Raw genomic sequence first — 13,207 nt, forward strand, 5'->3', positions numbered from 1 at the left:
GTAAAAAAAAATTAAACAAAATGGTATGAGACCTACAGATGAAAATAGAAACAACTAAGAAATCACAAATGGAGTCAACCCTAGAGATGGGAAACCTAGGAAAGGGAACAGGAACTACAGACAAAACAGAATACAAGAGATAGAAAAAAACAGCAGGTGTACAAGATACCATAGAAGATACTGATACATCAATCAAAGAAAATGCCAAGTGTAAATAAAAAGTTCCTAAGCCAAAACATCCAGGAAATTTGGGATGCACACAAGAAAAGACAAAACCTAAGAATAATAAAAATAGGAGGCGGTAAAGTCCAGTTTAAAGGGTCAGAAAATGTCTTCAACAAAATCTTAATTACACCAGATTCTCAAGAGAGACTCTAAAACCCAGAAGATTCTGGACAGATGTCGTGCAGACACTAAGAGAACACAGATGCCAACCCAGGCTACTATAGCTAGCAAAACTCTCAATCACCATAGATGGAGAAACCAAGATGTCTCTACCTCAGAGTAAACTGCTGAAAGTTTTCTGGGGCTGGAGAAATGGCTCAGAGGTTAAGAGCACTGACTGCTCTTCTAGAGGTCCTGAGTTCAATTCCCAGTGACTACATGGTGGCTCACAACCATCTGTAATGGGATCTGATGACCTCTTCTGGTGTGTCTGAAGAGCTACAGTGTACTCACATACATAAAATAAATAAATAATCTTTTTTTTAAAGTTTTCCAAACAAACTGTCCCAATAAATAGTCAAACTCAGTACTGAAATCAACCAATTAGAAACAAAGAAGACAATACAAAGCATCAACAAAACCAAGATCAGGTTCTTTGAGAAAATCAACAAGATAGACCAAACCCTTAGCCAAGCTAACTAAAAGGCTCAAAGACGGTATCCAAATTAACAAAACCAGAAATGAAAAGGGAGACATAAGAACAGAAACAAGAAATTTTAAAAAATCAGGTCTTACCACAAAAGCAGATAGTCAACAAAACTGGAAAATCTAGATGAAAAGTATGATTTTCTAGACAGACACCATATCTCAAAGTGATATCAAGATCAGGTGAACTATGTAAAGTTTCCATAATTCCTAAGGAAATTAAAGCAGTCATTAAAAAACCGCCAACCAAAAAAGGCCCAGGGCCAGATGGTTTTAGTGCAGAATTCTACCAGATGTTAAAAAAAGAGCTAATACCAATACCCCTAAAACTATTTCACAAAATAGAAACAGAAGGAACACTGCCAAACTCATTCTGATAACAAAACCACAGTCACCCTGATAACAAAACCAAAGACTGAACAAAGAGAACTTCAGACTGATTCCTCTTATGAATATCAATGCAAAAATGGCCAATAAAACTCTCACAAACCAAATCAAAGAACACATCAAAACAATCATTCACCATGATCAAGTAGGCTTCATCCAAGGATGCAGGGATGGCTCACTATATATGAATATCCATCAATGTAATGCACTATATAAGTAAACTCAAAGAAAAAAGAATCACATGATCATGCTAAAAGTCTTTGAAAACATCCAATACCCCTTCATGTAAAAAGTCTTGGAAAGATCAGGAATTCAAGACACATACCTAACCATGGTAAAAGCAATATACAGCAAACCAGTAGCCATCATCAAATGAAATGGTGAGAAACTTGAATCAATCCCACTAAAATCAGGGACTAGACAAGGTTGCCCACTTTCTTTCTATATATTAAAAATAATACTTGAAGACCTAGCTAGAGCAATTAGACAACAAAAGGCGGCCAAAAAGATACAAATTGGAAAGGAAGAAGTTGAAATATCTCTATTTGCAGATGATAAGACAGTAAACTTAAGTGACCCCAAAAATTCCACCAAGGAACTCCTACAGCTGATAAATGACTTCAGCAAAGTGGCTGGATATAAAATAAACCTAAAGAAATTAGTTGCTCTCCTTTATACAAAATAATAAACATGTTGAGAAAGAAGTTGGGGGAAAATATCCATTGTAATAGCTACAAATAATATAAAAATATTTTGGTGTAACTCTAACCAAGCAAGTGAAAGTTCTGTATGATAAGAACTTGAAGTCCCTGAAGAAAGATATCAAACAAGATATCAAAAGATGGAAAGATATTCCATGCTTATTGATTGGTTTAATTAACATAGTGAAGATAGCCATCTTACCAAAGCAATCTACAAATTCAATGCAATTCTCACCAAAATTCCAACACAATTTTTCTACAGACTTTGAAAGAGCAATTATCAATTTCATATGGAAAAACAAAAAGCCAAAGATAACCAAAACAAGTCTGAGCAATTAACTTCTGTAAGAATCACTATTCCTGACCTCAAGCTGTACTACAGAGCAATAGTGATAAAAACCACAGGTTATTGGTACAGAGATAAACAGGTTGATCAATGGAATAGAGTCAAAGACCTAGAAATAAACCCACAAACCTATAGAAACTTGACTTTTAACAAAGAAGCCAAAACTATTCACTGGAAAAAAAAGAAAGTATCTTCAACAAATGGTGCTGGTCTGACTGGCAGCCTGCATATAGAAGAATGCAAATTGATCCATATTTACTACCCTTCACAAAACTCAAGTCCAAGTAGATCAAGGACATCAACATAACACAAGATACATTGAATCTAATAGAAGAGAAAGTGGGAAATAGCCTTGAATGCATTGGCACAGGGGAAAATTTCCTGAACAGAAAACCAATGGCTCAGCCTCTAAGATCAACAATTGATAAATCGAGCCACATGAAACTGAAAAGTTTCTGTAAGTCAATAGGACAAAATGGCAACCTACAGATTGGGAAAAGATCTTCACTAACCCTACACCCAACAAAGGGCTAATATCCAAAATATATAAAGAACTCAAGAAGATAGACTCCATAAACCAAATAACCCAATTAAAAAATGGGGAACAGATCTAAACAAAGCATTCTCAACTGAAGAATATCAAATGGCTGAGAAGCACCTAAAGAAGTGCTCAACATCTCTAGTCATCAGGGAAATGCAAATCAAAACAACCCTAAGATCTCAGACCAGTCAGAATGGCTAAGATCAAAAACTCAGGTGACAGCAGATGCTGGCAAGGATGCGGAGAAAGAGGTACACTCCTCCACTGTTCATGGGATTTTAAGCTGGTACAACTACTCTAGAAATCAGTCTGGCGGATCCTCAAAAAATTGGACATAGTACTACCTGAGGACCCAGCTATACCAAAAATACTGATTTTTCAAAATCCAATGTGCATGGATAGCCTCTAGTGTCAGAATAACCATGAAAGGCAACAGAAAAACAGTCAGAGACCCATATTTTTCTGGCCTCTATTTGCCAAACTGTTATATTATAGGCCATTTAGAGTCTTTACTTAAATCTTCATTTTAAAGACTAACTACACAACAAAAATGCCAAAATACAAAGTTCAATGAGCCATGTTGTATTAGTTTTTCTCTGAGGTTGAGATATAATCCATCTTCAGGAAAGCTCCTTGAGCAGGAAGCAAACAATTCAAAATTGTTTTTCCCTGAAACTGACCAGATTCACCAGGCCTCTTCCTGCCAGAGTAAATAATAAGTCCCTCTCAGATGGAAGAAAGCTGAGCTGCAAAAATGACTCTAAGACGGGAGCTGAGATGCCATGTCTCAGACAAGGTAAGACTCAAATACTCTCAGAGGTAAAGAGCTTCAAAAAAATTCTGAGACCAGATCAGCTAACTGAAAGGAACCAGCCTACCTGCCTGGAGGTTTTGACCAACTTGGGCATCTGAAGCATTCTTTAACCTGACTACAGACTGTGCAGTGCTCCATGTTCCTAGCTTTGTGAGCTATCACCCATGCTGGGTAGGTTTTGGTGATGTAGCTGTCTTTGAGTCATTTCTAATCCCATAAATAACCCCAATAAAATTTACTGGCTCCTTAACTGAAACTTTAATGGTTTTTGTACTTTGTTCTGGGATGTGTGTGTGTGTGTGTGTGTGTGTGTGTAAGAGAGGAAAGGGGGGGAGAGAGGGGGGAGAGGGGGAGAGAGGGAGAGAGGGGGAGAGAGAGAGAGAGAGAGAGAGAGAGAGAGAGAGAGAGAGAGAGAGAGGAGAGAGAGGTCTCCCAAGGAAAAGTTTTGTCATACAACAAGCTGGCATATTCAAATTGTTTCAAGTAAAATGGCAAAAAAAAAAAAAAAACATTTTAAGCTAAAATAGTTTTACAATTCTACCAACATTACTCTTGAAGTTCTCATTCAACTATTATACAATAAATTCATTTTTAAAATCTAGGTTGTTTCTTAAACTAGGTAAAAAATCTTCTAGCGAACATTCAAAGTTATTCAATATTTTTAAAAGTATTGTCAAACTAACCTTTTTATTCCTCAGAAATCTGTTTCTGAATTTATTGGTAATAAATCCCCTTGGTCCAGCAAACCGTAAACGCTGGTATTTAGCCTGAATATACAAGCTCTTCTGTACCAGGTGTGATTTATAGTGGGGCTGGAATCTGCCACCCAAAAAGTTCTGTAAAGGATCCAAAGAGAATCAAATGTTAAAAATACAGTTTCCAAATCTATTATATAATAGGCAGGAGAATAATATTCCTAACAGCCTTCTAGGCACCACATGTATTTTAAAAAGACATTAATACCCGCACTAAAGTATCTTTCTTTTGTATTTTTTTAAAGATTTATTTATTATATATAAGTTCACTGTAGCTGTCTTCAGACACACCAGAAGAGGGCATCAGATCTCATTACAGATGGTTGTGAGCCATTATGTGGTTGTTGGAATTGAACTCAGGACCTCTGGAAGAGCAGCCAGTGCTCTTAACCACTGAGCCATCTCTCCAGTCCTGCATTATTTTTTAAAATTTGCTACAAATTTTTTTTTAATTGCTAGTAATGGAGCTAGAAAGATGGCTCAGTCAGTAAAGTACCTCCTAAGCAAGAATGAGGGCCTGAGTTTGAATCTCTACTAGCTGATTATGCAAATGATAGGTGTTAAGATAGTGAAGTAGTGATAAGCAGATCCCTGGAGTTCATTGGCAAGCCAGCCCATTCAAATTGTTGAGGTTCTGGTTCAATGAGACACTGCCTCAGAAAACAAGGCGGATTTAGTTTTATTCTTCTACATGTTGATGCTTGAAGTTTACCAGAACCATTTGTTGGAAGATACTTTTCTCCAGTATTTATTTTTTTGGGGTATCTTACTAAAGCCTCAGGTAGCATGAACTTATATCCAAGTCCTCTATTCCATTGGTCTCTATTTTTCACAAGTATCATGCTGTTTTTATTACTATTTTGGGCTCTGTAGTATAGCCTGAAATTATATATGTTGATACCTCCTGTACTATTCTTGTTGTTCAGAATTCTTTTGGTTATCCTTAGGTCTTTTGTGCCTCTAGATACATTTTAAGATTGTTTCACCCACATTTATGAAGAGTGTCCCTGAAATCTGCAGATTGCCTTTGGAAGGACTGCCAATTTTACAGTATTGAACTTGATCCATGAGCATATGAGCTCTTCAATCCTTTTGTATTACCATTTTTGTCTTAAAGTTTTCACAGTACAAGTCTTCTGTTTCCTTGGTTAGGTTTATTGTCAGGTATTTGTGTGTGTGTGTGTGTTGCTCTAAATTAGGATTTACTGAGTTCTTTTTTCATTATGCTTGTCATTAGTATATAAGAAGGCTACTAACTTTTGCATATTAATTTTACATTCTGCCACCTCACTAAAGTGTTTTCTCAGTTCTGAGATCTATCCAGGGTCTCTAATCATATCATTTTCAAAAAGGAATAATACTTTGACTTTTCTTACTTGCATCCCTTTTTGTTCTAATCTTAGTGGGAATGCTTTGAGATTTTTCTGTTTAGTACGATGCTGGCTAGGTTTGAGACATAATGCCTTTATTATAATAAGTTATACTCCTTCTATCTCTAATCCCTTCATTACTTATTTTTCTTTAGGTTTATTTATGTTGCCAGTATGTATATGCATTACATATACATATACAGTACACTCAGAAGCCAAAACAGGGCATTGAATCTTCTGTAACTGGAGTTATGGGTGGTTGTAAATGACTAAGTGCTAGAAAACAAATGAGTCCTCTCCAAGAAAAATGAGTAACCTTTGCTAAGCCATCTCTCCAGCAACACACACCCCCAGTACCCTTAATTTTAATCATGAAGGGATGTTAGATTTCCCCTAAGACCATCTAACATCTACTGGGATGATCATGTGATTTCTATCTTTGTATTTATTTATGCAATGAATTATATTTATTGAACTATCCCAGTATCCCTGGAATGAAGGCAACATGACCATGACAAGTACATTTTTGATTTAAGACAGAATTCAATATGCAAGTATTGAGAACTTTTACATCTATATCCATTAAATAAATTGGGTCTTCTTTTTTCCTTCCTCCCTCCCTCCCTTCCTTCATTATTGTTGACTTTATCCAGTTTGGTAGCCGCACAATATCAGCTTTGTACAAAGAGCTTAGAAGCACCCTGGTTATTTTCTAAAAAGTAAAATAATTTGAATGCACTGGTGGTAGGTTTTTTTTAAAGGTCTAATAGAATTCTTCAATTAAATCATTGGCACTTGAGAATTTTGGTTGTGAGAAATTTTATTGTTGTATCAATCTTGTTGGTTTGTCTTTTTAATTTATTTCATCTTGGTCTAATTTTGGTAGATTATATGTATCTAGAAATTCATTCATTCCTTTTAATAGAATATAGGTTTTTAAGATGTCCTCATAGTTTTTATTTCATTGATAACTATTTTCATATCTCACTTTTCATAATTATTTTTATTAATCTGGGTGCTCTCTTCCTTTGAGTTAATCTAGTTAAGGGTTTATCAATTTTATTTTTTCAAAAAAACAAATTCTTTGCTTCACTGACTGCATTTTTTGTTTTTGATTCATTAATTCAACCATGATATTAGTTATTTCTTCTCTTCTACTACTTTGTTCAATTTGCTCTGTTATCACCCCAAGGCCTTAAGATGAAATGAGATCTCTCCTTTTTTGATGCAGGTACTTTAGCACTATACCATATCTTACCCTGCACAAAAGTCAACTCCAATGGATTACAAACCTCAATATAAGACTTGGAACCCTGAATCTGCTCAATGAAAAAGTAAAGATTACACTTTAACATATAGCCATAAGGATTTTCAACATATAGGTGTATAGTTTTTCTTAATAGGACTCCAATAGCACAGGAAATCAGGTCAATAACTGATAAGTAGAATTTCATGGGACTAAAGAGCTTCTGTGTAGTATGAGAAACCATTAACTGAATGAAGAGGCCATACACAGAATGAGAAAATACCTGTCGGCTACATATCTGATAGAGGATTACTAACTAGACTATATAAAGGACTCAACAATCTAAACTCCATGAAAACAAACTTCCCAAATGCCTAAGGAACTAAACAGAGCATTCTCAAAAGAAACAGGAATGGCTAAAAAAATACTTTAAAAAACTAGTCAACATACTTAGTCATCAGTGAAATGTAATTTAAAACTATTTTAAGGACTGGGGAGATGGTTTAGAGTTAAGAGCACTGGCTGTTCTTCCAGAAGACAAGAGTTTGATTACCAGTATACATACAACAGCTCACAAATGTCTATAACTCTAATACCAGGGGATTTGACACCAACTTCTGGCTTCCACAAGCACTGTATGGTATGCACATGGTCTACTGACATACGTGTAGTAAAGATTCCATACACATAAAATTTTAAAATTGGTATTTTTAAGACTTCACCTCACCCCACTGAGGCGAGCCATCAAGGATTCAAAAAAACAACAAACACTGGTATTGTTGTAGGTAAAGAACCACTAGTGAACATGTAAACTGGTATATCCACTTTAGAAATCAGTCTGGAAATTTCTCAAAAAATTTAGCAACAGACTATCAAATGACCTAGTCATACCATTCCATAAAATTTATATCTCACTACAGAGACATTTATTTACACACCCATAATCATGGTAGTTCTATTCACAATAGCCAGAAAACAGAATCAGCCTAAATATTCATTAACTGATGAATAGATAATAAAACTGGTATGCACACACCATGTCATTTTATTTAGCTATGAAGAAAATGAAACTACAGAATATGCAGGGAAATGGGTGAAAGCATATTCATGGTAAACCAGGGCCAGAAAGACTAACAACACATAATGTCTCTTATTAGCATATATAAAAAACCATTTGAAGACAGACACCATGAGGCTAAACAATGCAAATCCTACAAGTAATAGCTCTGTTTTGTCAGTGACAAGGTCCAGAAGTTGGCCTTTTTATACTTTTTATTCCTTTTGGAATAAGAAGTACTTAAAAAAAAAGCATTAAAAAAATAAAGTAGCATTTAACTAACTTGTTTTCACCGGAGCCCCATAGTTAAAATACTAGGTATTCAAAGAGAAATTAGACTTTCAAAGTGTTCAAATGTTTAGACTTAAAGGACTTTTAAATGTGAGTGTATTTTACATTGTGTTATTAAAATGAGATCTAAAGGATAAGCAAGAAAGTTTAATAGTGATTGATGTGAGAATTGACAAAGGGTCAAATGTGTACTGGTGGGTTTTTCTGTCAACCTGGCACAGACTGAGGTGATCTGGAAGGACTGAACTATATCCATCAGATGGGACTATAGTGAGTTGGTGGGAGTTTTCTTCAAGCTGGAACTGAGCTGAATGCTTCCTCCTGGATAGTTTTTACAATGCTAGATGGCACTCTTCAGGCTGCTGGGGCAATTAGGTAACCATGGACAAGCACAACTACTAGTCAGCTAAAGGTGGGAAAGAGGACCTTGAGGTCCTATTACACACTGTAGAAACTAACAAATTCTAGAAAAAGGGAAGGCATAATAATATCCAACTATATTGTCACTGATGAACACATAAAGTTCTAGTGGACAGATTCAAACCCAAGGTCACACATACAACCCTTGTTAAACCCTGTGGAACACAAGACAAAATGTCATAAAAGGGGAAGACAGGTGGGAGAAAAAGAGGACATGATGAGGACAAAAGTAACCAGAATGTACTCTAACACATTTATAAAGTTGTCAAAAAAATTATCAATAAAAGAAAAAGAAGGTGAAGAACAACTGAGGAAGAAATCCAATATCATCCTCTGGTCTCCACATTAAAAAAAAAAAAGTAAAAAGAATTTTCAAATGTTCTAAATTTATTTTAGTACCTAAATTTATTTTTTCTTATTTACAGTGACTATATCAAATACCAGTGATGGGGAAAAGATAGTAAAAATACCTAAATTCAAGTTTTAAACTTTATTTCTGGGACTGAGAAGATGGGACTTGCCATTCTTTCAGAGGACCCAAGTTCAGCTTCCAGCATCTAAAATTGAGTAGCTCACAACTGCCTGCAGCTAAAGTTCCAGGGTATTCAACACTCTTTTCTGGTCTCCATGGGTGCCTACATGTTGAGGTTTATTATTTCTTGCTTTTAATATAATGCTAAATACTGGTCCCTAAAGCCTGGTTGCTCCCAGGGAGGAGAGAATCTGAATGAGAATCTGCACTTACATAAATGATAAATGATGGTATGTAACCTTGCCCCCCAAATTACCCCCTATTGGTTAAATAAAGATGCTGACAGCCAACAGCTGGGCAGAAGAGACATAGGCAGGGATTAGGGTTCCCAGGCTTGGGGTCTGAGAAGAACCAGGATGAGAGAGAAGGAAGCAGAGAGAGGAGGGAGGAGAAAAGAAGAGGACACTGCCATGGGGTAGGTGAATCATAAAAACACAGTCATGTGGGCTAGGGAATTGGAGTTAAGAGCAGCCCAGATGGAGCATGGCAAATTCTAACTCGAGATTATTGATGGGAAAGTAATTCTAATAGCATAGAGAGTAGATATCTGCCCAGGTCTAGTGCAGATTAAAAATTACAAATATAAAGGTTGTTTATCAAAGAATTGAATGATCAAAGTCAGGATAGAAAAAAACAGATGAGATTAAATTTTTACAACACAGTACATATGTACATACACTCACAGATGTTTAAGTAAAATAAAAATTTATTCCTTCCAGTTCCTTTATCTTTCTTACCATAAAATAGCAAATATTAATTGTATGAATGACGAAAACTAGACTCTGTCCTATAGGAGGCATAAAAGGACTGTACATACTTATGGCTTTAATCTTGTCATTTTGTACTGGAGATAGGAGGAAGAGGAATCTCCAGTTCTGTCAGACTTAAACAAATCTTATGTAAACTTTTCCAAACAATTCTATAAACCTTCCCTGTTCACTCCTCCCAAACGCTTCTTGTGGCTAGCTGCATTTTCAAGCAACCTCCTAGAACGGTTTGAGAAGTGATCCAGCCCATGTGTTTACACATGGAATCTACCTCTGCTCTACTAAGTCTTAAATCCTTGGTAATTTCTAGAAGCAACTGTATTACTATGTGAAAATAGGGTTCCACTAGTAAAAATAAAATTCAAAGTCAAATCCTGATGAAACAGGTCAGTATTAAACTGATAACTATTAAATATAAATCCTAGAAGTACTAGAATATACTGACACAGCATTATTTCCAATATATAATCCCATAGTCAGATATAAATCAAAAATAGCAATACCTTAAAAGGTCCTTTAGAGCCTCTTCTGTTTTGATGATTTTCCTCAACTCTAAATATCTTCTGAGTAATGGCATCTTCTCTCTGCATAGTATAGTTCTGAACAAAAAGTATTAATATACGTTAATATACCTTAAGGGTTACTTTAAAAACTAGTCTCACCATTCAAGACATATTTTTGAAGATTAAGACCCCAAACCAGGGAGCATGGAGCTTACATACTTCTTCTCTCATATGACCCATGCTACTTTGTGAGGGGCCCGTTTCATTCATGCCTGTGAGAAGTGTAAAAAAAAAACACTCTGTATAACACCATGGTTGACTTTTAGAAAGTGGACTATAAATCTAGCATTTACTCATGTATGCATCTTGGAAAGGAAGAAACCCTTTGCCAGCAGGACTTGGTAAAGGGTTTCTGCTGCCCAAGAAAAATACCAACTTTCCAACTTGCCAGTAGGCAAGTTAGCCCAACACATCAACTTTAACTGATTGAAGGTAATATTCTTACAATAGCTTGGGAAGGCCCAAAAAGGAAAAAAAAAAAAAAAAAAAAAAACCAGCTACATAAGCACTCTTAACATCAGAGAACCCAAATCCTCTAGCAGAAACAATTAAGATGGTACCCATACTCCAGTTTCCTATTTCTAAAACCAACAATCTTATTACCTTCTACTTAATCCATTTCTGTGGAGTCTGGCCAGAGGGAGGATTGTACTAGGCAGCTGCTGACATGGCTCCTAATTATCTCCATCAATGATCCTTCTCTTTGATTGTGGGTATGATCTAGTAGCTTGCTTCTTGTAATAACCATATGGTAAAGTAATGGGATATTACTTCTAGAATTAGGTAACAAACTAACTTTGGCTTCTATCACTTAATCATCACTTTCAGAAGAGCTGTTGGCTGATTATGATTCATGATTCATTCTATAATCAAATCTTTAAAATAGAACGATTAGTGGTTTGATGGGCAGTGGGGACATTAAACAGGCATGAGAACCTTTACTGGGCAATGACAATATCCTATTTAGGCATGCCTGTAATCTCAGAACATAGAAGGTGAAGACAGGAGGGCTGCAAACTTGAGGCTAGCCTGGGATATATGGTGAGTTCCCCTGCTTAGCCTGAGCAACAAAGTGAAATCCTGTCTCAAGTTCAACTGGACTATGGTGATTACTACAACACATCTTGGAGAATTACTAAAACTCACCAAATTATACACCTGAAATGAGTAAACTTTAGAGTATATAAATTGTATTTTAATTAAGTTGTTACCAAAACATCTTAAGAAAATTAGCACTATAATAAATTGAACTTCAACTAAATCAAGAGATGAGCTTTCTTCTGTCATAAAATCTTTAAGCCTCAATGCTCTTATAACACATAATGAAGTTACAAGCACTTTGAAAAGTATAGATATATTTATAAAGAATATACAAAAATGAAAAACTTGAAACTCCAATCTTACTATGTAAGGTTTCTGAATAAATTTTCTAAAATTTGATTTTATAAAATGTGGAGGCTTTTGAAATCCATCAGCACGGATAGTCTTCACCTTTGAAAAACTGGAAGACTGATGATTCCTAATAAAGGGAAAAAAGAATCTTGTTAATCATTTAAAGAGGAAAAAAAACCTTAAGACATACAGCATAACAGTAAAACCTCAATGCTGTCACTACTAAAATTATAAAGGATAGTCATTAAGACTGACATTTCAACAAATATTATTTAACTAAGCTGGAAATTATCAGTAGAAAAAACAATACTCCTTATACTAGGGGTCTCAATCTAGGTCCAAGTGCAGGATTCCTGGAGGCTATAGCTGATTCATGGACATTTTTCCCTTCAAGTAAAAGCGTCAGTGCCTTACCCCACCCAATTCCTGAAATTCTACTTGGCAGAAGCTCCTGGCCCATCCCATTTCTAAGAGGGAAGGTAGAACATGGTCACCTCACTGGCAAAGCTCTGGGCTCTGATACTGTAAAGGACAGGCTCTCAGCTCCTGAAGAGAACAAGAGACTCTGACAATGAAGGACTGCTTGAGAGGAAGATCCTGGAAGCCTAATTTCTATAGCTCTTGGCAATATTTTCCTTGTTATACCCACATCTCCCCATGCTCTTAAGACCTTTTCTATTCTAGTCTTTTGCAGGCCCTGTTCCATAGTGAGCCAACTGTCATGCTTCGGCCCCTCCCATGCATTTTGTATGGGATAAAATTTATATTCCTAATGGTTTCCCATGTCCTTCTTGCCCTAGCTCTTTATGGCTTTACTCCAATCTCCCCGACATATATAACGACCTTCTGATAGTTAACTGTTTATAGTTCCCAGCACATACCATGATCTTTCCTGCTTCCACAACTTTGTACCTGCAATTCCTCCTGTGGTCATTTCCTTCCATTTAGATTAACTTCAAAGTTCAGCTCCATTTGTACCTTGTCCAAAAATTTTCCTAAACTCCTCTGAGGTGGAATAGATAATCCTACTGTGACACATAGAGCATTTAGAGGCCCTAACCCCTATGTCTCCTATTTGTAGCTACTACTTATACCTGTGTGTTTAATGGAATATGCTGTATTTGTATACTGTAAAGCACTGTAGTTGCTTCATTT

The 13,207-nt window shown here is 35.9% G+C and overlaps 1 protein-coding gene across 1 annotated transcript in view; it reads right to left on the minus strand.

The window, feature by feature from the left end:
- BCLAF3 (BCLAF1 and THRAP3 family member 3) overlaps positions 1–13,207 on the minus strand; it is a 34,483-nt gene that overhangs the window by 4,949 nt on the left and 16,327 nt on the right. Inside the window, 3 exon segments of the mRNA XM_080909557.1 lie at positions 4,343–4,495; positions 10,601–10,696; positions 12,065–12,179. Coding sequence (XP_080765683.1) covers positions 4,343–4,495; positions 10,601–10,696; positions 12,065–12,179 — 364 coding nt within the window.

The sequence above is a fragment of the Micromys minutus genome, assembly GCF_963924665.1.
Source record: "Micromys minutus genome assembly, chromosome: X".
In the NCBI taxonomy this organism is placed as follows: domain Eukaryota; kingdom Metazoa; phylum Chordata; class Mammalia; order Rodentia; family Muridae; genus Micromys; species Micromys minutus.